Below are 23259 nucleotides of genomic sequence, written 5' to 3' on the forward strand. Positions count from 1 at the left end.
CGCTATTAAAAGTGACACTATATACAAGCAGCTAACAACTTAACAACCCATTACCAGTCTCATTCGTTGCATGCAACAGCACTTAGGCGGTGTGAAATGTGTGCACGTGTGTGTGTAGACAACGCTACGATAATTTTCATTTCCACACAGAAACTAATACCTGCCTGCTGTGATTGTTGCCTTTCATGGGCCACTGTTATGGTATATATGTATAAGTGTGTGTGTGCATAATTGTCCCATGCATTATTCATGTGCTTTGCTTGATGATTGTGGTGCCGGCTGGTGCATAGTTTCACTTATAAGATAACATCTACTCTGCGTCCATACAACTATCTCTTCAACAGTCGCCTTTTCTAATCTCGGCTTGCATGACAGTTTTTCTGTTACATAATTTATTCCGTTTAACACTTTCATGTCAAGGGTTCAATTCTGCTTGTTATTTATTTAATTAAATATTCTTTTCTTCTGGCTTGGAGAAAGCAAATTTTAAGCGCTGGTAATAAAGTGGAGTTAAGTGTGTGTTGGAAGGCGGACTTTGGACGAAAGTAAGGGTTATACATAAACACATTACATAATCGAAAAACATTGAAGATGGTTAATAAATGTCTAGCGATAGTGTTTCTAATAAAATGAAAGACCTCCCACTGCTTTCACTCATTTATCGAGTGTTTAGGCAAAGCTATATGAAAATTATAACACAAAAAAGTATAATACACACTAAGAACTTTAGCTGGACGTTAACGACCTTTATGCTCCTTTGCTTTTGGTCCAAGTTTGCAACCCTCTGTTGCCTGATAAATACTAATATTTTATATTAATTCTTCAATAAAATTAGGAAAACCCAAACAGCTAGCATATTTTCCTTTTCAAAGTGTTTTATTCGGAATTGAAAATCCATACTGAGACAGATTGAGACAGTCAGGCATTTATTATCATTTTTGGAAAATAATGTTGTTGTTGTAGGGCCAATTAAGTGGATTTACCGGTCTTTGGCCGGATTAAAATCTGTGGTCCGTTCCGGTTACGTAGACCCGACTGCCGTGGAAACGGCTTAGAAAATAATTGACCTCAGCGCCACCTATCGAATTTTGTAATATTTTTTTATACGAATTTTCCGCACGGCAAAAATTTTTTGATGAGCATTTTTTAATATAAATTTGAATTTTTCTATGGGTTGTTAGATTAAGACGTCGATCCTAAGAGGCATCTCACTTTGACTGTTAAGAACGTCGGCCTGTTGTGGTACCTAAAAATACAATAGACTGGATCGTGAGACTCCTACAGACTGACAAAGCGATTTGATGGGTTGAAATCTGCTGAGAATGGTAAAGTCAGTTTCGGTTATATTTTCTGGTCGCCGAATATAAGACCACTCAGTTTTGTAAAAGCTGGCCCTTGGAGGAGAGCGTGTGTGAATGTTCCAATTTTACTGTCTCTATACAACTTTGACAACTAGCATTCAATAAGATTTTTTAGCCTTACCGCATGAATGCCTATTGGAAAAGTGGTAAGAGTTCCTACGATTATGGAAGATGAACAGAGCAAGTAGTTCAGTTGATGTCTTGCATTTTACTTTAGGGCAGAGAGATCTCACCGGAGCTTTTAGCAGGCGCTAGTCGACGTTCACACCAGGTTCATTTATACAGTGATAGAACGTAAGAGGCTAAAGGAGATCCAACAAGGTTCTATTCTGATATGGGCTGGACAATGGGGACCAGAAACTCCAACGAGTCTGATGAGCAATTAGCTTGACGCTGTTTCAAATGAGGTCAGACACTCCTGACTAGCTTTGAGCGCTGAGCTTGTATTGACGCACTGCCGTCAGAGTGGATGCTCACAACTCCCTAAATATGCTGATATTCGTAGCAGTACTTCCACCGCCACTTTTATAGAAGAGAGATACCACTTACGCAGTTCATAATTTTGCTGCATATGTTTGAGTAATTGGAAGACAAAAGTGTAAATTTATGTTTTCTATACCAAGATGATGGATTACCAAAATTCAATTTACTTATACGCCACTTTAACCACCGCACAGCTGTATAGACTGTTTCATATGTAAGTAATGTTAAGCGATTATCCTGTCAGCCCTCCCACTTGCCGCCGCCGTGCTTTTATGCACAGCCTTCAGCATAATTACAACCAAAATTTTAAGAGTGTCGAATTTACTTTGATTGCATTCTAAATTTACGAAATTTTCCCCGGAACCGAGCAGCGTAAAAGTTAATATGACTAGACGGGTGGGCGCGTTATATAACACAAGCGAGCTGAAGCATATATGCGGAGCTTTTAACACGCGCTTTATGCTTGTGTTTATTTAATATGCTTGCACGCGGAATTCAGCCTTTGAAAATTTTTGTGTGTCGCCAATAATGTGAGGGTGAAATTAAATTACGCAACTGTGTGGCAGCAGAAACGCACAACGAAGCGTTTGGAGAGCTCACAGTACAGTGTGTAATAAAAAAGTGGGACTGCCCGGAAAAAGCTAACTTTGGAAGCGCGTAGACTCAGAGTTGTATTTCTCTGTTTTGTATTATTTATCTATATTTTCGTAGCCAACTGAATAATTAAGAAAGTAGTATAAGCTCTAAAGGTTTTTTCTAAATGCTGATTAGTACACATCAGCATAACGCTCAACTATTCAGCGAAAACTAATAATCAAATTTTTCAGGGTTTGGTATAGTCGAAGACATGAAAAAATAACTATATTAAATCGCCTTTTTTAGTAAATAATTTTTTTTTTTACATAAAAGTAAAAATTAAGCATCACGAAATAAGGTAACCTATAAAGTAACTGATTCACTTCGCAGATTTAAGGGATTACGTGGGTTTTGTGATTTCAAATAAATTTTATGTTTTTTATTTATACTATTATTTTTATATACCTAGAATATTTTCCCAAAGCTTCAAGACAATAGCAATAAAATTGTAGAACCTTTAAGAGAACGAACCATCAGGCTGGACCGGTCGGCTATTCCAAACTTTTCTCGGAACATCACTTTTTAAGAAAATGGTCACGATTTTTCAGAAACTAGTGAATCGATCTTATTGACATTTTTCGCTGTTCTTTTAATCTGATGACCTTATGAATAATCTAATGATCTTATGATTAATCGACACATTTTTTCAAGGCAATTTGTGCTAAAAATTAGACGTTTGTATTCTCCTAAAATCAATCAAATCAAAACAAATTAGTTTTATTAGAAGATAATCTACTGCCTCATCAAAATTTTCAGGAAAAAAAACAAAGAGACTTTCAATTCGCCAGTAGCTTCTTTCAATATTTTCTCAGAAGAACAAAGAACCTTTCAAACAAGTTAGCGATTATCAAAAAGATACATGTAGCGTTGCCAACTTTTGTTCACCAAAAGTAGACAAAATTTAGCAGCAACAAAAACAGACCAACCAACACACACTGTAGCTAAGCACAGCAGCGAAATAAGATAATGGCGACACATCAGACTCGTTACAGTAGAGAAAATTACGAAATTAAATTAAAAATGTTGTGTTTACTTTTCTGGGTACCACGCCCACGACGTCCGACGCCGCTCACCCACGCTTGAAATGGTAACTGAACAGAGTCTGTTGAATGGGAAGCGGCAGAAGCACAAAAGAAAGCGCCAAAGCAAAAATGCGGAGGCAATATTTAACCGGCGCTGCGTTTGGAATGAAGACAAATACCAATGCTGGCAATTAGAAGAGCGGCAACATTAAAGGAAACTCTACGCAACGCACAGGCGGTGAGCGGGCGAGAAGACGGAGGAGTACCGATTTATGCGGCAGCAGTTAGGCGCAATGTGGGCGCACGCACACACAAAACCAGCAGGACTTGAGAGTGTGTGTGAGGCTGTGGCAGCAGCATAATGCGACTCTGTGGAGCAGCAAATGAACGGCAGGCAAGCAAGCGATGCGTAGGCTGCTGCCGCATTGCGTTCACCGTTGCCAGCGCTTCGTCGAGTTAATTGCCAAAATGTGGCGAACAGTTTATGTTTAATTGAAAAATCAAAGCCTGCGCCATTTCAAATGCTTATTCTGTAATTTAATGTTTGTCAAAATGGAATTCCGTGTGGAGCAATAGAATACGGTAGTTGTCGAAATTCATTGCATATTTCAAGGCGTGGTGACTTTGGGGACTAGTAGCATAATTTCAGGCGCGCTCGCATTAAGAAAGCGCTCAACCGAATGAAATCGTGAGCTAATGTTGTTGCTGTTATTTACTGTTAGATATTTAAGCTTGGAAAACTTTCAATTTCCGTTAGATAAAGCCCTTTAAAGGAAACAATTTGACTTGCATAAAATTATGTTTTAGTTATCTGTATTTATTTTTTATTATGAGCAACAACATTTCGTTGTATAAATTATCAGTTGCTCTTTCTTTTCTCGCCGTTTTCCAATATTTTTAGTGAAGTTTCGACTAGGCAGCGCAGTGCGCTTATGCCGCAGGCGTTTTGATACGGTTGCTTTTACAAAATATTCTGCTTGCTTCATTTGCACTTGCACATGTGTGTGGGAGGAAATTTTAGACAGAATTTTTTTTGGTTTCAGTTTTTTTATTGAGTTCTGTGTAGTACACAAGCAGCAGCACAAAGCGCCGCCTATGCGCCTTCGTTTATGCGACATATATGTGCCTAAAAGCCTATATGTACTCGCATATATACATACACGTATATATAGCACAAACATTATAGAAATGTACATAATTTTCTTGGAAACTCTATGTACACACGTTGGTGTATAGATACACATGTTGCCACTTGCGCGTTGCCTTGCCTCTGTGAAACCAATTTCTGCTTAACAGGATATTATCAAACTTTTCTGCTTTGTTTTGTTTTTCTTTTTAAAAATTCGGTAACTTTCCACACTTTTTGTTTGATTTTCTCAAGAAAATAATTTTTATTTCATATTATTTATTTTTTGTGTATTCTTTCTGCTTCGTCTAAGATATAATGTATTTAATTTTCTGATATATATAAGTTGCTTACTTTTTTGAAGTCTTCTCTCTGTATATATAAGCACTTCGCATTCACAGAACAGTTTACTTCCTCTTTCCAATGAGACTTGGCTGAATTATTCGAAGGGAATATAAAGCATTTTTGCTGCTTTGTTAAGAGAGAGACTTCCTCTATACTTTGAGAGATGAGTACATATAATTCTAAGTATTTTTATGAAACCATACAACTCCTCCAAGAATTTTTAATTAAGTAGACATCTATCAGTTAGATTTCCATTTGCTATCAACCTCAATAACTCAAGGGCCTCACGCTATACGCCCACAAGTGTGAATTGACCCCGTAATTGATACCACATGAAAGACCATTGAAGGTCAAATAGATTTTTCTAAATTTTATATTTAGTCATCAGAGAAAACGTTCGTACAATTATATACTACTATCAGCAAAAAATAGTATGATTTTGTTCATAATTTTAAATGCCTTAATTATTACATTATTTCAGTAGTAAGTAAGCGCATCTTTCGGAAGTGAAAACGGTGCCCAGTTTCTTGACTTGAGAGAAAAGGGAAGTGATTTTTATACAATTTTGTTAAGGAAGAAAGTCAAATGAAAATATACTTTTATCAATCTAAGAGACGTACGACTTTTTCGCTTTACTGCCTTATCTTACTAAGAAAGTCAATCTATTAAATGAATTACTTTTGTTGTTTTAAAGTAATCATGCAGTATTCAGAGGTAACGACCCAACCATGAAATGTTGCTTTAAGCCTAGTATTGTTTATCTTGGTTGAAGGTAGCGAATGTTAGTTCTGCACGATTGAAATCTTATTTTATAAAATTTTCAGAGAATGGTCCTTGGAAAAGACTCATAATATGAGGTAAGGTATGTTCAAAAAATATCAAGTATTGTAAATTTAAATTATTCGCGGGGTTGGAGAATGCAATTATCAAATTATTTTTTTAATCATCGTAAAAAATCGTGTCATACGTGTTTGTCTGCGATAGACTCCTAAACTGCAGAACCGATTTTAGTTTAGTCTAGCATACTGTGTCCAGTTCGAACTTACTTAGAAGATAGGATAGCAAAAACAATTCATAAATAAAAAATACACTGAAATCTTTACTAAATGAACGCTTTATTAAGCGGGCATCTTCATTAGCCATGCACATTGGCCGGTCCCAAAATATGTTGATGATGATGTAAGAACAATTTGTTAAGCAGACAACTCTATTAACTAGACAGAAAGGCTAGTAACTAGACATTTAGAAAGCAGTCCTAAATTCGTTATTTTTTTTAAATTAAACCTCAAGTACAATCTCTTGGATTCTTATACCGACAAAAACGTCGCTAAAATTGAAAGTATTTTTACAAACTTGGTAATTTTTTGTTGTTAAACGACCTGAGGTTCCTTATTCGTGAAATCTTGGCCACAAAAAATACAGTAAAAATATATAGCCGTCATATTCCCCAGACTTGGCTCCATGGGCCTTTTTCCTATTTTCAAAAAAAAAAAACGGAGAACCTTAAAGAGCCGGCGTGTTACAAATGAGCACAATTGAGCTTGAGAAATGTTTTGACGATTAGAAGGAGCACTGGACTTCATAAAATCTAGTGGAAACTATTTTTAAGGCAAAACCATTAAAAAAAAAGAAAACGAAAAAATTCATAATTTTTCGAATGTACCTCTTATACTACACAACCAATCTATCTATCTATAAAACAAATTTTCCATCTATGTATTTTTTCTTTGGAATATATTTCCCTAATAAGAGGAATAGTTCCTTTATACTCGTATTTATTTCTAATAATAAAACTTCCCTACAATTAATGCGTGTTTCTTTATTCAATAAAGGTTGCCTTAGCAACGAAAGCAAATCGACATACATAGATAAAAACTACATGAAAGCACCTTCAAAAACATTTTTTCTTTATACAAGTATCCAGCTAGCTGTCGTCCTTTGAACTAACTTCCGCTAAAACCCCAACCCCAACCAAACCAGTTGCATTTTCCCCACAACACGCACATTTGCCATCACGACCACCCCACTATCGATCCAAAACAGAAAAAAAAAAAACAAAATAAGAAAAAGAAAACGAAAAAAAGCAAAAAACAAAAACAAAAATAAAAAATAAAAAAAAGTAAGAAAAAGGAAAAAATATATAAGAACAAAAGCAGGGGCGGGAGACAAGCCCACTTGAAACACCTTAAAGCGCCAGCATTGCGTGCGAGCGCCAGTGAAAATGTCATTTCATTGCTACAATTTACCCACCTGATAATCTAGATTAGTACCACTCTACATAAGCTTTGAGCGCCGTATTTTCATGGAATTCCTTTCTATCGTTTCGTGTCGTGTCTTTTTTTTGTATTTATTTTTTGTGCTGTTCTGTTTCGAATGTCATGCAATTAATTTAATGACAGAGTTGGAGTGAGTTGGGGCGCAGGGCGAAATGTTTTATGAAGCATTAAAGCAAAAGAGTTACAATTAACGGCGAAACGCAAAGCGTTTAAACATTGTTGTCGCAGCTATTTCGGCTTTTGTCGAATTTCAGTTGGGCGAACTAAATGAATTTTTTATTAGCCGAGTTTGGGGGAACACACAAAGCCAATTAAAGTTTAATTTATTGTGGAAAAATGAGGACGATAGCGAAAATTGACTTCCAAGTGTAGGCTAAATTGGGAAGTGCTTTGGGGGGAAGGGGGTTTAGACGTGCTTTGTAGCATATTCAATTATGGTATGGCGATTTGATAAGTTTAAGCGTGTAATAATGACAATGCTAATAGCAGTTCACTTGTTTTCTTTATGTTTATTCTAATGAATCATATCTCAAGTTGCTCAGTTGCTCAGGAATAAATAAAATCAATGTAGTGAATTTATTTTGGAGAGAATATATCAGAAATATGTTAATATTGGAATTCTTAACAAGATTTGTTTGGAATGAAAATTTAACTAAAACTTTTCGTAAATATTTAAGTTAAACATAGATATTCCATTAGCTCAGGCTATACGTGCCGACTGTCATGCCATATATAGACCTACTGGTCCTTTGCAATGCTAGATGGTGGTTCAATTTAGTTCGACGGGAGGTCCGAAGTAAAATATTCCATTAAAAATCAAATTATTGTAGTACAGTCAGCTCTTTTACGAATAGATACAATTTTCTGTAGCTGTTCTGATAACATATTATACACATTTTTAGCATACATTTAGGCTGATAACACATTATACAGCATTTTTTTTAAATTTTGTTATGCACATTTGCATACATATTTTACAGTTATTTTGTACACATAAATTCAACTTTGCTGCGCTATAAAGAAAGCACATAAATTATATAAAGAATTCACAACTGCCAACGAAATATTAAAGCATATTTTGATTTAGTGCTTATGGCTCCAATAAATTAGTTGCGATTATGCTACTGTCAAAACTGTTTTTTATGAAGCCTTGCTTATTTTTATTGCATATTGAAAGAGTGGAATGGAATACTGATAACATAACGCTGAGAGCTTTCATTTTGTGTGCGTGCCTTCGTGCTTACTGCGGCGCTTAAAGCTTTTACTGCTATAAACAAGTATGCTGAGCATAATTTCAGCGTGAATAGTGAATATTGAAGACTTATTACAATAAGTTGAAATTTTTATTAGAAATACGAAAAGACTTATTCGACTAACCAATATTAATGTTTTCTTTTTTAATATTATTCAGCTACAACCGCTTTATAATAAATAGAAATCCATTTGAAGTTCAATTATGTTTAGCGGTTTGAGAAAAATGGCTCAACTAAAACCATTAAGTTTTCGTAAACACAATAAAGCGCTCGACTGTTTGTTTACTTCGTCTCAAAAGCGCAATAATTTTGAAAAACAAAGCGCTTGCTCTTCGGCAGCTCAAATATTTATGTGCGAGCGTTACGGATATGCCAATAAAACTGCCAACTGTGACACGCCCCCCCATATATGAGGTGCTCTCTGCAGACTTGTAGCGGCTCCAGGCGCAAATAGTGCACACCTTCAATATCCTCCAGCCACTTTCATGGCTTCTCGCGCATACTTGTTTATTTCTTTTAATGCTTTGCTGTTATAGTTTTGCTATTATTTTTCCGTACATTTCGCTTACGGCGCTATTATTTTCGGCATTTTATCGCTAGCGAACGTAGTCTGCTTGTGTTTACTGTTATTTTGGTTGCGACCGCTTGCAGTGCGCTGGGGAAAAGTTATTATTCAAGTTTGTTTGCAGACTTTTAGGCGTCATACGTGCTGCTCACAAATACAAGCGCTATATAAACACACTCACACATATATATTATGTACCAATGGCGCATACACGCGCACTTGTACGTAATGCAATAAGTTTGTGTTGGAACTGGGTTGCGCATTTTATCTCCGTACACACACACAGGCACACGCGCGCTTAAGTGGAAATTATGTAGGAATTATAAAACTTTACTGTCGCTACTTGTGTGCGTGTATGTGTGAGCCTGCATCTTTCGCTTGCGCAGCTGCAATGCTCATATAATTCTTACAAAACTCGCATAAAGTTTCGAAGTGGATAAAATATCGCCGATTTCTGCTTTAGCAAATGGTCGAAGGAAGTTTTTGGTTACATGAAGTCAAAATATTAGTTTTACATACAACTTTCTTGTTTGTAGCAGATATTTGTTATTACAATGGCAACTATAAAGAATTTAATATATTTTTGATTTGTCTTTTACTACAAAAGAAGGGCTTAAAAGTCCGAAAGAAGAAGTTCAGCGGTTGAAAATAATTTTCCATAATTTTTTCGTAAACTTTCTGCACGTAAAAATTCAAAAATTTATTATTAACACTCCTAATACTCAAAAATACCCTTAAAGTAGTGTTATATATTACGAAAGAAACGTTTTGCTTAGTATTTTCCACTCGGCTTTAACATTCGTCGCTGCCGCCGAACAATGGCAAATTAATGTTAATGATTTTAAGTGCAAAATGCTGGCAGCCCATAGAGACGAGTGTAGAGACAACAGTGTATTCTTTTGTTAATTCGCTTTATGCTTCAAATTTCCTGTTGTTCTTTCCATTCTAACTGTTCTATTCAGTGTAATGTGGCGTCATTGTTCGCTGCATTGTTTGCGCGCCTAAAAGCCCGCAACGCCGCAGCACGCATCACTGCCGCCTGCATACTCAGATAACTAGCAAACACACACACACATATAGCTAGCAACAAACACACATACATGTGTGTGAATGCGCACATGCAAATTTGACCAATACACTCACATACACGAGGGCCTGCGCGCCCACACGCTGCTCCAAAGTGGCATCATCCTGTGCTTTTGTTGCAAGTCGTGTCTTCTTCGTTTTTAGCAGCTTTTACGGCTGCGGGTGCATGTGCCTTGTTTGCCTATGTTGCTGCGCATATTTACTATCATTAACACAGTTTTTTTTGTTGTTACTTTGCACTTGCTTTTGTTAAATTTATGTTCATATAAGTTAGTCTACACAGCAGATTTGCATTGTGCGCCATTGTCTTCCACTTTTTTCCCTTTTTTATATTTTTTAGTGTTTTTGTAAAGTGTGTCATTCGGCTGCTATTGTCTGCTCAAGCGTCGCGTGCAAGGACAATAATTAATAGAGTGTGCGTTGGCAATTATTTGTAGTTGCTCTTGGGCTCGGATATGCACGCGCGTAGCTTTGTTGCAGTCTCTAATACGAGTATGTTTGGTTAATGCGATCATTATCTAAGTAACTTAAGTTTCAGTTATATAACGGGTGATTTTTTTGAGGTTAGGATTTTCTTGAATTAGTATTTGACAGATCACGTGGGATTTTAGACATGGTGTCAAAGAGAAAGATGCTCAGTATGCTTTGACATTTCATCATGAATAGACTTACTAACGAGCAACGCTTGCAAATCATTGAATTTTATTACCAAAATCAGTGTTCGGTTCGAAATGTGTTTTATCGACCTCATTTCTGGTTGAATGGCTACGTAAATAAGCAAAATTGCCGCATTTGGGGTGAAGAGCAACCAGAAGCCGTTCAAGAAGATGGCGCTACATGCCACACAGCTCGCGATTCTATGGCCATTTTGAGGGAAAACTTCGGACAACAATTCATCTCAAGAAATGGACCCGTAAGTTGGCCACCAAGATCATGCGATTTAACGCCTTTAGACTATTTTTTGTGGGGCTACGTCAAGTCTAAAGTCTACAGAAATAAGCCAGCAACTATTCCAGCTTTGGAAGACAACATTTCCGAAGAAATTCGGGCTATTCCGGCCGAAATGCTCGAAAAAGTTGCCCAAAATTGGACTTTCCGAATGGACCACCTAAGACGCAGCCGCGGTCAACATTTAAATGAAATTATCTTCAAAAAGTAAATGTCATGAACCAACCTAACGTTTCAAATAAAGAACCGATGAGATTTTGCAAATTTTATGCGTTTTTTTTTTTAAAAAAGTTATCAAGCTCTTAAAAAATCACCCTTTATTATATGCATATGCGCTTCATATTTTGAGGTTATGAGTGTTAGTAGAAGGAGTGTGACTTAGCTAACTTGCTCAGCGCAATATGCGTGGTTCTTCGCTTGTTTTCATGTTTATTTCAAAGCCGTACTGCTAGTTAAAGAAGTTCTATGCCTCCGATAGATGGCGCCAAAGTAGGAATTGTGCCTGAAAATCGTATTTATGGTATGATTTAGCACTTATTCAAGGTGTAAGTGAGTAATATAGCGCTAAGTAGCCCCTGAATGTATTTATTTCTTAAACTAATACCTAAGTCCTTTAAAATTTTTTAAAATTATAATTTATAAGTTCAGCTTTAAATAAAATTCCTAAATTTTTTTATAAATCGTGACTTTTTTCCACTTTGTTTTAGCTCTCTGAGCTTGTAAGTTAAAATTTTCTGTTTGCTCCGAAAAGTAGGCAACTTTTTTCAAATCTTCAAATCAAAGTAATATATTTACAAATCTTGACTTTTTTCGACTTTGTTTCGGCTCTCTGAGATTGTAGATAATATTTTTCTGTCTACTCCGAAAAGTAGGCATTTTTTTAAACTTTAAATCACAATAAGTTTTAAACAAAATATCTATCGCTAATATCTATTGTAGAGTTTCTAGTACATTTTGAAAAGAGACTCATCTAGATAAGTTTTTACTGCCTTAAGCGTCCCTTTCAAGCTCGTGTTTAAAAAAAATGTGAAATATGATATATGTATGTATATATGCAAACTCATTTAGAGGAGTAGCAAACCGTCAGTAAGGTAACCAATTTTCTTATGTCCTGAACAGAAAAACGTCGTAGGTCATATAAAATATATATACTTGTAGATATATAAATAGTCAGCATCGATAGCTGAGTCGATTCAGATCGGTGTGTCTGCCTGTATGTATAAACAAGAAATAGTCGCTCAGTTTCTTAAATATCGATCTGAAATTTTGCACACGTCACTTTCTCATGAATAAGTTACTTATTTTTCGGAATTGGTGACATCGGTTCACTTTAGCATATAGCTGTCATACAAACTGAACTATCGGAATCAAGTGTTTATATGGCAAGCTCTTTCATTTGACGAGATATCTTCAAGAAATTTGGTATACGTTTATCCTGAAGCAAAGGTGCCATCTTCGAAGAAATGGTTCAGATCGGGTAACTATAACATATAGCTGCCACATAAACCGACCGGTCAAAAGCAATCCTTTGTATAGAAAACTTTTGTATTTGGGAAGATATCATCACAAAATTTAGCACAGTTTATCTTCCAAGAAAACGCTATAATCACTGATTTCTTTTTTTGAAATCGGGCTACTATAGCATATAGCTGTCATACAAAACGAACAATATAGATCAAGTTCTTGGATGGCAAACTTTTTTATTAGACAAGATATGTTCACGAAATTTAACTTGGAGTTTACTCAGAGATAACGGTACAATTTCCAAGAAATTGTTCAGATCGGCAGACTATAGCATATAGCTGTCATACAAACTGACTGAGTACACATTTATTATTCAAGTTGTTGAGATTTATAAATTTTAGCAGAGATTAAAAACTCATTTTAGTAGAAAAATAGTTAGTGCATAGCCTCAACTATATATTTACGTATATAGTATGTAAACAAACACAAATACAAATTGAGAAACGCAAAATCAAGTTAATAATATCAAAGTAGAAAAATTCAACTAACACACACTATAAAAATTAAAAATGTTGAGCACTTAAAATTTGAATATATGCAAATGTGTGTAGATACATATATATATTATTTATGTATATGCAATGTATAAAATATTTTGCACGCAAGTGTCATTTCGTGAATTTGCATAAAATGTGCAAAAATCTAGATTATTCAAAGCATTACATTGGCTCTAATCAACTATGCAGAACGCCAACAACAACAACTCGGAAAACAGCCACTGCGCGCTCTGCATGTCGACATGAAAATGTGCGTGTGTGAGTGCACTCAATAAAAATGCAAAATTTGCCAAGCAATCAAAGTGAAAAACCATAAACTAAACTGGCCGGCTGGAGCAGCGCCGAACAACTACTCGTCTATGTATGTGTGAGTGTGTGTGCGTGTCGATGGAAGTCCGGCAACAATGTTGTTTTCGAGTTTTACACCAAATGTTGTCTGGTTACAAAATTAAAATTCCTGTGTGTTCGCTTGTATGCATTTCCGAAGCGCACCTGCGTGTATAAGTATGTGTGTGACGAGGTATATTTGTATAAGTATTTCTACACATTCGTGCAGTCCTTTACGGTGGGAGGCGGTTTAGAAGGATTTCGTTGAATATCGTTGCAGGAGGCATTTGTAGCATAAATGTCAGCCGCAGACCCCTCACTGTCAATCCAACCGAACTGCAGTCACAAACACACGCACACATACACACACATACAGCAACATATTATAATCACATGTTGCCATGATGTTGGCATAGCCCTTGGTCAATTTCTTGCATTCATCAGCACTCAAAAACCAAAAAAAAAAAATCAAAAAAAGGAACGAAAAATTGATGAAAATGCAACCACGGCGCTCCCATTGACAGCAACAGTGGCCGTTGGGCGCACCGTTACTTTGCCGAGCTGTGCGTAAAGGTGTGCATGTAAGCGAATAAATTTCATGAAGTATGCACTTTGTTGTAGTTGCAGTTGTTGCTGTTGCCACTGCTGGAGGTTTTTGCATGCTGATGTGATTTCGGTGAGTCGCACACACAATGGTGCTCCCGTGTGTGTGTGTGTGTGTGTTGGTGCACTTTTGTCTGCAATCAGCGTAGCCACACAATTTCGGCAAGTCGGAATGCCCTCAACGTTGTTGCAACAGCAGCAGCAAACGCACTCACCTAAAAGTGCACAAACATGTCTGAACATGCACTAAATAAATGCCTATGTATGTGTGTGAGTGTGTATGTTGAATTCGAACTATCAACAGCATGCACATTTGTCAGCTGAGCCAACTTTTTCGTGCACTCTATAGCCATCACTTCCCACGCCATTACACCCGCAATAACCTTCTCTCCTGCACTCCATTAACTGATGCCCGTTTTAAGAGCGTAGCACTATGTTGAATTCGGCTTCCATCAGGATATCCCGTACAAAGCGACTTACAAATGAAATCATACAACAATTGAGGAAAAAGGAAATTCGATTTTAACGGTATTGTCATTCGCAATGATATAAAGCGTACAGCTACGAGCTGGATATCCAGCATACAAATATAAAACTCTCCACAAATGTGTGTGTGTGTGTGTGTGCAGCTTACATCGGTCAACGGCTGACCAGTTTGTTGCTGGGTCGTTGGCAGCATTAATGAATTGCCAGTGAATTTTAGCCAAAATCATTGCATCCCTGCTAGTCGGTTGATCGAACGATTGCAATGATTGGTTGCGGTTCGTTGTAATTGCCAGTTGCCATAGAGATTTTGTGTACCTCTTCGTTATTTGCATTTTTATAATCAATTGATGCAATGTAAACCAAATTCAGCATGTTTTCGAGGCATTGCATCAGTGACGTTGACCCGCAGAACTTTAGATTTATTAATCAGTAGAAAATCAGGGATTGATTTGACTAGGCTTTTGCAACGTTATTAGTACTCAACTAAATATTTTTATTTTTTTTCGACGATTTTGAATAAATGTGGCAAATGAAATATGGTTACCGAAATCAAGGCAGTGTTGAAATGATTCTACCTTATTTTCTTCTAAAGAGCTAAAGCAGCTGGAATCCAAATCGGACAGCATCCAGCAAGAACTCTTACAGACATTGAAATGTGGACCTTATTGAGAGCGAAAAGTTCCCTGGACCATATGCGATTTACCTTGGGCCAGAGGGACCTCACGACTGCACAGCAACTGGTAGTCAACCAGCTCTTGGTGATTTGGTTTGAACCCCAACAGTCTAATAGTAAGCCATAGGAAGTTAAAAAGCTGCAACCCGTTTCTATTCCGCTTTTATTGAGATGGAGCCTGTCCTAGCGAGCTCATCGGCTTTACAGTTTCCTGCAATACCGCTATGGTCAGGTTCTTTACTGAGAGCGAAGAGTTCCCGCCAGCGCTTGCTGATTTGGTCTAAGGCCCAGTAGTTTGGTAGTGAGCCACAGGAAGCCAAAGGAGCTCCCGTTTCTATTCCGCTGTAATTGAGACTGAAGTGACTGTCCTATCAAGTTCATCAGCCTTATATTTTCTTACAATACGGCGGTGTGTTTATGTATCCAAACCAGTCTAGTCATGAAATAATTGGATGCTAGAAAAGGAATCTAGACATCCATTTACTAGTACTAGTAGTCAGCGAACCCAAGACGAATATCGCTGCTCTACTAACGGAGGGGATTGTCACCATTCTGAAAGAAGTGACGCTCTGAAGCAGTGAATCTATTGCTATCTTTATAACTTCACCCTCCGCTTAGAAGATGCCGGCAGTGGTCAGGAATACGAAAACTTTAGCTGATGGAAATTTCTGGCAGTGTACTCTTCCACCAATCAGAAAAAGATTATGCTAAAACCAAAATATTTTGCATAAAGAATAAGCAAGCCGGGAATCATACGTATTTGGGACAGCACAAAAAGTGAGTGGAAACAAAAAAAGTGGGGTATAAGCCCAGGATCAAATAATTCTTCCTTATTATAACCTGTAATCTACCTTTTTAGTATTTAATTCAAAAAGCTTCTTGTTAAAAAAGCTCTGAACTGATGTTTTGTACCGCCGAAAAACGCAATTATGAAGAACATTTTTAGTATCAAAATTATAAGGAATTCCGAAGTATTTTCTAACATCTTTATTTTCAAGTAATTCAAAAAGGTCCGTCACAGGAAAATTCATTTCTCTGGTCGCTTGGGAGCTAAAAGATTTTCTTTAGCATTTTGGTGCTTAAAATTGCGTATATTTCCTAAGGGACCCTAGCACATCAAAAACATGTGGGGTTGAAAAAACAATCAAAATTTTTTATTCGAATTCCAGATTTTGTAAAATCTCCGAAAACAATGTCGCAGTCCTAAATTGATTAGCTCTCCAAAGAGGACCCAAAAATGAAAATCCGTCGTAATCGAAAAAGGCGTTTAGTTTGTGTATAATTTTCAACCAATCAAGAATTTACATACCTAAGTCTTTGGAACATTTACATTACATTGCACAAAAACAAAATTACCAACAACTTAAACTAAGTTTTTCGGCTTCAGTTGCAGCGCATAAACTCTGCATTAGACGAGGTTATAAATATATAGACACATGGGCTCAGTAGCACAACAAAAAGGGCGCCAACACGCTGTGACAAGAAATCTTTTGCACCTATTTGTGTAAGCGTATTGGAGCGTGCGCAGGTATTGCTTGCCTACATTTAGGCGTTGACAATGGCAAACTTCGGCGCAGCGCAGAGAACGGATGTGTTTGCCATTGTGCTGTAGTGTGAAAATGCAAAACTTTTTATCGGCGTGCGCAATCTCAAAGAAGGTGTCGATGTGTAGTTAAAGACAGCAGGATTCTACTCGTGTGTGTGTGTGTGGGAATTAATCTGCTAATTTTACAACGTGTAATACGGCAAGTAAGACAAAGAAAACACAACCCTATACAAATACGCGTCGAACGCTTGTTATTGGCATAAAAGTTGGGAATTTGAGAAATTGTATGCGCGCTTGAGCTGCTTGACATTAATAGCGAGGGTGTTTATTTTATGTTTGCTATGATTTGACTTAGTGGGAAATTTCACTTTGTTTTCGTGTGGAGACGGAGACGACAGTGTAACTTGGCTTGTAAATTAAGAGGTTTCTGGTGTAATTGCTTACATTTGTTGAGCTCCACCAAGCTGAGACCTTGATCTTTTTAACACATTATTGTCGTATTTGAACTATTTTTCGTTTCCTGTTACTATTCGCTTCAGAAATGCATTGATTTCATATCGATTCAGCAAATAATCGCAGACGTTAATTTGGTCTATTAAATTTTTCCCAAACATCGAGCTTAATTTTTGTAGCCAGCCTTTTTTTAAATGGTTCAAAACCATTTAATGATGGATGTAAAATTCCTTAGCGATGTCATTGCTGCTTATGCCACGGTCCTGGTCAATCTTTTCTATAATTCCATGGAATTTTTCAACGAAATGTCGACCAGAGCGAGGTTCATCTGTCACAACGTAATTTCCAGAACGGAAGCGAGCGAACCTTTTTTTTTACTAAGAACCGTTAAAACTGATGCGTTTCCTGTATTTCTGCAGTTGTCAGTATGTCAAATTTAATGACAATTGTAGACAAACCATTGAAAGTGATTATTCTCACAATTTTATAATAAACTGTGACAAGAATCAGTACAAATAAGTAACTTAAAGCAAAAAGTAAATTCCATTTTGAAAAAACGGTCACTAAAATTCAAATTGATAGTTGATCGTTATTTATGTCATATTTCTCTTTGAAGAAGAGAGAAAAGTCGATGTCTTGTACAATTTTCAATTCTATAAAATCGAGTTTGGCAATGTTGTTATATTCTACGAGCTCCATTTAAGAAACATTCTCGGTAATTTGCATATGATTGCCTGTATAGCTTCTTGCGTAAATTGACAGGGAGTCTGAAACAACAGAACTCCTGCTAATTGACTGCACAGCAGGCCGTCGGATCCATGTTTCCAAATAAGTATCAATATCAATATGCTGGACCTAGGTGAGCCCTTGTGATCTAGGAGAGGGCACGGTAGACCTAAGGTCGCGGTGCATACCTCGTTTATTAATCAATCTATCACAAACATACGTTCTGACTACAGCGCCATCTAACGAACATATTAATATTTGATGCCATGTCATTTATATGAGGTCCAAATAGTTATTTACCAAATCCGAAAAGACGAGGATAGTTTATTTTTTAAAACAAGAAAATCAGAGTAGAATGAAACCCATCGGAAACAAAAACAAAATGACAAGCACTCAGGAAAAACTAATTTGTGGCGTTCTGAAGTTGAAAAAATGAAGGGAAAGGGCTTGGTTAAATTTTTAAGGGTTAAAAGGTTTCACCTCGATTTCCGACAAAACCACGGGACCTATAGAAAAAAGTAGTATGGCATTGTTGCAAGTGGTGAAACAATCTATAACATTAGTTTATACAATTTCCTCAAATAACCTACAAATTTATGTACAAAATTCAAACAACCTAGTTTTTATGTTTTTTTTTCATTTTATAAAACTTTTTTCACACGAAAGTAGGAGTGAACCTACCTTCTTATGTCACGAACATTTAATAAAAAATATATTTTATTTGAAAAGCAGTGTGTTCGTGACATAAGAAGGTAAGTTGTATGAATTTATTTCTTTTTTCATCATTTTTATTATGGTTATTGATTAGTCTAAAAGGCAAATCTGTTTCCCAAAGTATTTCAATACTAACCGGCTATCGGATAGTTGTTGGCTTTGCATAGTTAATACTAAGTAAGCCGCCAGACACACCATAAAGACCTGCATTTTTCATAAGACCTACACGTTTCGTTGATTTACCTGTTGGAAAGCAACCAGGGTTCTTCAGTGCACCCTGTGCCTTTAGGTTTCCCAGAAATTCTTAGACGAAAATTAAATAAAGCAATCAACTGACTTTAAAATAAATATGAAAATTATCTATATTTCCTCAGCTACTCCGAGCATCAAATAATATAAACTGAAATAAACCTCAAATCCAGCATAAATTATATATTTCTCGTTTTACTTTCTTTACTTAGTTTTCGCACGAAAGTGTTGTTATATTTCACAGTTGTTTAAACATTGGCAAATACATCAGATGATTGCTATACAAATATATGCATTTATTTACTGATTGGCGAGGTAATCAAAGCACACACGCACGCACAGGCAAATAGTATATGCCAAGTTTAATTCATTCCCCTATTCACTTCAGCTATTTGCACACAAATCCAAATCTATTTTCCAGCTATCAGTGCGTTATTGCATTTTCGCATAAACATTGTATTTGCATTTGGAATTATGTCATGTTAACGAGAAAACAAACACAAAATTGCAATTTTAAATTTCCCAATAGGCGGTACGAAGGCCGAGAGGCCGACTGAATTTTTTCATTTCAAATGCAACGGGCATGTCGGTGAGTGTGTGGGTATGTGAGAGTGTGTGGGTGTGGTTGTGTGTGTGTTTGGCAAAGCTGTGAGTTAACCGCAAATTCAATTTTCTTGTCCAACTCAGATATCTGATCGACAACGAAATATACTTTGAGGAGCGAAGGAGGCAGAGAAGCATGTGTGTGGTCTCACATGCATACACACACACATATAACATATGAATGTCTATGACAAGCAGAGCAATTTGTGCTTCTGGCACATCATCCAATGACATGCGGCAGACAGAGATTGATGCATTGAAGGCAATTTAACAGTAATTTTTAGTTGGGCTGAAAAAAGAAAATATTTTTGAAGAAAGAGTCTGTAAATCATTTAACAAATCAGATATATGGTAAAAGCCCCTCCAAATAGACTTTCCTTGAGTCAACACAATTCTAAATTTTCACTGCTTTTGCTCGGAAATCACCGTTAAACCCTTCATATTAACAAAAATATAAATTTTTGTGACTTTTTTTTATTATAACATAACCTCAACATTTACCTTTTTTCAATTGCAGATGACGCCGCTGCAATGAGGACGATCCGTTAGCGGCATTGACTATGGGACCAGAGGCATGGGCGTGTGTGCGGACCCTGGGTCTTACCGGTGGTGTCAGGCATTAAGCCGGTCGCGATCATCGTTCGCCACAAACAACAACAACAACTACTACAAAAACAACAATAACGATTGTTACACAACAACAACAACAACAACAGAAAATTCAAATAATATCAACCAGCAGGCGATTTCACAGCAAGCTGTAACAACAAAAACAACAACCATTTCGAAATCACTTGCAAACCGCAAATCAACGAAAATCCCAACAATTGATGAAAATTCGAAAATCAACCAAAGCAGCAGAGAGCCAGCGCACAACAAGTGGGCGAGCAGCAACAACAGCAATAAGTACAGCAACAGCATAAACCGCTGGCAGCAAACTCATCAGTTTATTATATTGCTGCTGGTTTTGCTGTTGCAAACCACACATGCAAACATACCAGGTGAGTGCAAGGCGACAGTCAAATATTTTTTTGAAAAAAAATAGTAAAAATTTTCAGAATTCGGTTGGGTAATATAGAAAGTAAGGTTAGAATGTTCTGAAATTTTTTTTCGTTTTTTTCAATTTTTTTTTATCAACATTAAAAACAAAATATTTTGAAATTTTTATTAAAATATTTTTTATTAGTTTTTGTAACTAATTTTGTCTTTCCACCAAATCAATATATATTAGAGGCTTGTCTGGAGCTTCTCGCCATCCGACAGCCTTTTGCAAGAACTTTGAACACGCTGACTCATACAACATCTCTTAGCGCTTCAGCGTTGTTTTTGTGCTTTCAATACGAAAATTCTGTAATTTACTTGACCACAACACAATCCGCAGGCCGCCGGCTACTAGATACCGTTAACAAATGTAAAAGCGCAACTCAAGCCTTACTGCGGCCCCCCTTGCTATCAAAAGCTTGTCCGGTTGACAATCGAAATGGAGATTTAAAACAAAAAAAAATGAAAACAGCAAAAAACGCAAAACAAAAGCTGCGAATGAGCCAAACCGACAAAAAATGTAGCCACACACACACAGACACAAGCAGCGCGGCGGCTGTGCCATGGCCAGGCAGGTGGATTGCGGCAGCTGAATTTTAATTGAATTCCATGCAATGCTGTGTCAGCAGCGCAGAAAAAAGCGAAAGACAAACAACAGGATATTGCATTTGCGCGGCGCTGGCGCTGTTTATTGTTGTTGTGATGGCAGACCCTTCTACGCGGAAGTTTATGCAAGCAAATGTGCTGCAGTGTGTGTGTGGGTTGATTGTTTATTCGCTTGGTGATTGAATGCTCTCTTGCCGGACGTGTCAAGTGAATATGCCGCGTCCATAAAATGAACACCGAGGTATGGCTTCCGATTTACAAGAGCAGCCACACTACGGCGTTGCTCTTATTCGTCCATGCTGCCAATGATATTGAATACAAGTGTACACTTTTTCAGAAGTAAGGGCGGTAACTTTTCCTCCACTTCATTTCTACAGCGGAGTTATTCAATGAAATTGATATAAAAGCGGTAAATGAATGGAGTTAAATATATGTATATATTACGTCTCCAATATTTGCTCCGAGCTTTTTCTGGACTTTGAAGTGTATTTTTAATGCATATACTTAGCCTTTTGTGTTGTTCAGCTGGGTGAAAAATCATCAACAGTCGGTGCATCGACGACCAAGGCACTGGAAAGCACTAACCAAAGGTTGATCAGAATTATCATTTAGTATTTTGGTCTCAGCGACACCATTTTATAAGGGATTTTAAGTAAGGTTTTGAAGTTTTCTCAATTAACATAGAGAAAACTGCCGAATTACTGTCAAAAATTCTAGAAATAGTTTCTTAAGGGCTAAAGTCAAAAATAGGTGATGTCAATAAGTCACTCTAATATCCTAACTTGACACTCCCTGCCATCTTTTTATGCATTTATATAAAGGCAAGTGTGCCCTGCAATGCTCGTATCGCTGATGAACTTAAGGTAATCATCACATTCTTGTTGAAATTATTACTAAAAATTAAAAAGTAAGAAAAAAATCGAAACGACAACAAAAAGCACTTAAAATCGTTTACTTTATTGATATTGAATTAAAAAAAAATAATAATTTAAATTAATTGGAAGATACAAATTAAATAAAATTCTTTGAAATCGGATGGGGCACCCTGTGTTTAATAGCCAAAATCAATCAATTATCCAAGTTACAATATTATTCCAAGTTATAGCCATACATAAAATCTTCATTAGGGTAGGTCAAAAAAGACAGTAAAACAATAAATTTCCTACAAGACTATGAGACTATGGAAGGTCCGGGAATATACTGCCCAGCGTTAGGTATAAGACAACATTTTAAATTGCCGGATTACTGCAGTATATATCAAGCTGAGGTCTTTGCTTTTGTGAAAGCTGGCCTCTAATGCACCTGCAGGCAATTCCAGAGTCAACATCTACGTAGACAGCCCAGCAGCAATCAACTCCGTAACTTCGTATCGCATATCATCCATAAGTGTCTTGGAAAGCAGTGTATCAGTGGAAAGTGTTGCCAGAAGTAAGCAGTTTAACTTCTATTGCGTGCCAGGCCACAAAGGCTAATACGAGGGCAATGAAATAGTGGACGAGCCTGCAAAAAATGGTGTAAGGCTAACATTCGAAAACGTGATCAACATTGGGGAATCCTTGCCTTGTCTATACGAAGATCTCAACCGTGTCTAGTAATCAAGTTTCTGAGAACAAAAGCGAAAAAAAAATTATTTTTTTTTACACACCCTAATACACATGTTATTTGTATGTACATATTTTCGCAGTAAAAAATGTTTATTACTCAAGCAAAGAGAAGGCATTAATATTAATACACAATATTGAAAAAAATATGGAGGACGTTTTATAAAGAATTTCAAAAATGTGCCATTTCTTTGAAGCCAAAGTTGGCGTCTCCACTCAAAGTCAAACACGCGCAAGCAAAACGAAAAAATGGCGAACACGCGTCGAATAAAAGCGCTTTAGAACTAACGGTATGAGATCAATGGCTCGTCATAAATCAAAATAATGTCCTTTGAAAAGTAAAAGCGCAAGCGGGAAGCAAGGAAATTGAAGGCTGAAGGGAAGCCAAATCAAGAAAAAAAAAACAACAAACGAATAAACAACAAAAGAAAAAGAAACGAATAAACAAAAAAAAAAAACAAAAAAAATGTACACGAAACTAAAAGCAAATAAGCGCCACGAGTGCGCAG

General features: G+C 36.7%; 1 protein-coding gene across 5 annotated transcripts in view; it reads left to right on the forward strand.

Moving 5' to 3' along the window:
* The window catches only part of LOC105230762 (protein turtle), a 130974-nt gene that overhangs the window by 25148 nt on the left and 82567 nt on the right, over positions 1 to 23259 (forward strand). For all 5 annotated transcript variants that reach the window (XM_029552251.2, XM_029552249.2, XM_049446697.1 and 2 more), the window contains exon 3: positions 20020 to 20503. In XM_029552251.2, the coding sequence (XP_029408111.2) occupies positions 20077 to 20503 (427 nt within the window). In that variant the 5' untranslated portion in view covers positions 20020 to 20076. The remainder of the gene's footprint in view (positions 1 to 20019; positions 20504 to 23259) is intronic.

This window comes from Bactrocera dorsalis, chromosome 1 (assembly GCF_023373825.1).
Source record: "Bactrocera dorsalis isolate Fly_Bdor chromosome 1, ASM2337382v1, whole genome shotgun sequence".
NCBI lineage: Eukaryota > Metazoa > Arthropoda > Insecta > Diptera > Tephritidae > Bactrocera > Bactrocera dorsalis.